Source organism: Cyprinodon variegatus, unplaced genomic scaffold, assembly GCF_000732505.1.
Source record: "Cyprinodon variegatus isolate N-32 unplaced genomic scaffold, C_variegatus-1.0 Scaffold554, whole genome shotgun sequence".
In the NCBI taxonomy this organism is placed as follows: domain Eukaryota; kingdom Metazoa; phylum Chordata; class Actinopteri; order Cyprinodontiformes; family Cyprinodontidae; genus Cyprinodon; species Cyprinodon variegatus.
Window position 1 is genome coordinate 576013 of NW_015151007.1, and position 1598 is coordinate 577610.

The window sequence follows — 1598 nt, forward strand, 5'->3', positions numbered from 1 at the left end:
TTCGGAAATGCAACCGTTGGAACAGCCGCTTCCCTACGACTTTAAAAAAATAAAAACATTTTAAATTTCAGGGGAAATGTCTGGTAATAATCTCTGTCCAGAACCACATAAGAGGCTTAATTTTAGCTGCAATTGTCTTTTATTCTGGATAAGATCTTCTTTAAAGATTCATTTTTTATTTACGTGCATGCAGGTGGCGCAGTGGTTAGCGCACGCAGGCGTTAATCCTTGATGACCTGGGTTCGAATCCCGTATGTGGCCACATATCTTTCCCCCGTCTATCAAATCCCCTTTCCTCTCAGCCTACTGTCCAAAAAAATAATAATTGTCGATTAAACGAGTAGCAAAATAATCAGTAGCTGCAGCCCTGTTTTAAAAAACAAATAAAGGATCAGTGTTTCTATTAAGTCAAAATAAGAATTTATCCTTTAAATTTTTGAATAAAAAGTTGCAAAAGTAAAAAAAAATAAATAAATAAATGTTTGTTTTCAATAAATTTCTAGATATTTCCTCCTAACCAGAGTCAAAAAGTTGGTTTAGACTAAAGCAAAATGTGACTATTTAAAAAGGTGTTAGAAGTTTGTAACTTTAGCTTAAGATTTGCTGTATTTAGCCTGCAGGAAACGGACAGATAGCATGAGGGGAAGACCCAGCTGAAACCGGACGCTCTGGATGCCCACAGAGCCTCTCAGGGTCCTGATCAGCATCTGAAATGTTCGCAGCCAGGCGAGAAGTGGGAGGTTAAAGGTCAGATGAGCAGATAACATGCAGGGGTTTCCGTGTCTGCAGGGCTACCTGCTGCCTGCTCAGCTCACTTCTGATTCTCTGGTTGATGCGTCTCTATGCAGAGTTTCCATTCCTGGTTTGTTGGGTTTTTTTCTGCGTTAGCATAAATTTTGCTTCTATTTGATCGATTATCACTAAAGTTTTGTGGGCAGAGAAGCATCATCATCATGAAGTAGAATTCAGACCATCTGAAACTAAACAGTGATTGAATGACTTTTATTGAAATGTTATAGATTGAAATCTTCTGGTTTGGAAGACAGATTCCTTTCTGGACATTTCCCTGCTAACCCTCTGCTCTCCTCCCTCAGGGCTCCTGGCGTCGTTACAGAGCACGCTCAGTAACCCCAACCTGCAGTCGTCGCTGAGCAACCCCAACATCCAGTCGTCCCTCAGCAGCCACTCCTTCTCCAACTCTCTAAGCTCCTCCTCCCTTCACTCGTCCCTCAGCAACCCATCGCTGCAGTCGTCGCTCAGTTCCTCCCCCTCCATGCCCCCGTCCCTAAGCAACCAATCGCTGCAGTCGTCCCTCAGTAACTCCTCCCTCCAGTCGGGAAGTAACTCGAGCTACGGCGGCGGAGTGGGTGTGGCTGGATCAGGCCCCTCCCCCTACACAGGGATGCTCGCCGGTCAGGGCCAGCCGTCCCTCAGCACGTCGCCGCGGAGACGAGCCCAGCTGTCCCCGCTCATCCTGCCGATGGTGGGGGAGTCACGGAGGCATCACTCCAAACAGTTCTCCCCCACCATCTCCCCCACCCTGTCCTCCATCTCACAGGTAAGAGTCACACCTGAAAACATGGCCGCCGATTACAGAC

At 46.4% G+C, this 1598-nt stretch overlaps 1 protein-coding gene across 2 annotated transcripts in view; it reads left to right on the plus strand.

The window, feature by feature from the left end:
• Positions 1-1598, plus strand: part of crtc2 (CREB regulated transcription coactivator 2) — a 40285-nt gene that overhangs the window by 29651 nt on the left and 9036 nt on the right. For both annotated transcript variants that reach the window (XM_015391667.1, XM_015391668.1), the window contains one exon: positions 1095-1558. In XM_015391667.1, the coding sequence (XP_015247153.1) occupies positions 1095-1558 (464 nt within the window). The remainder of the gene's footprint in view (positions 1-1094; positions 1559-1598) is intronic.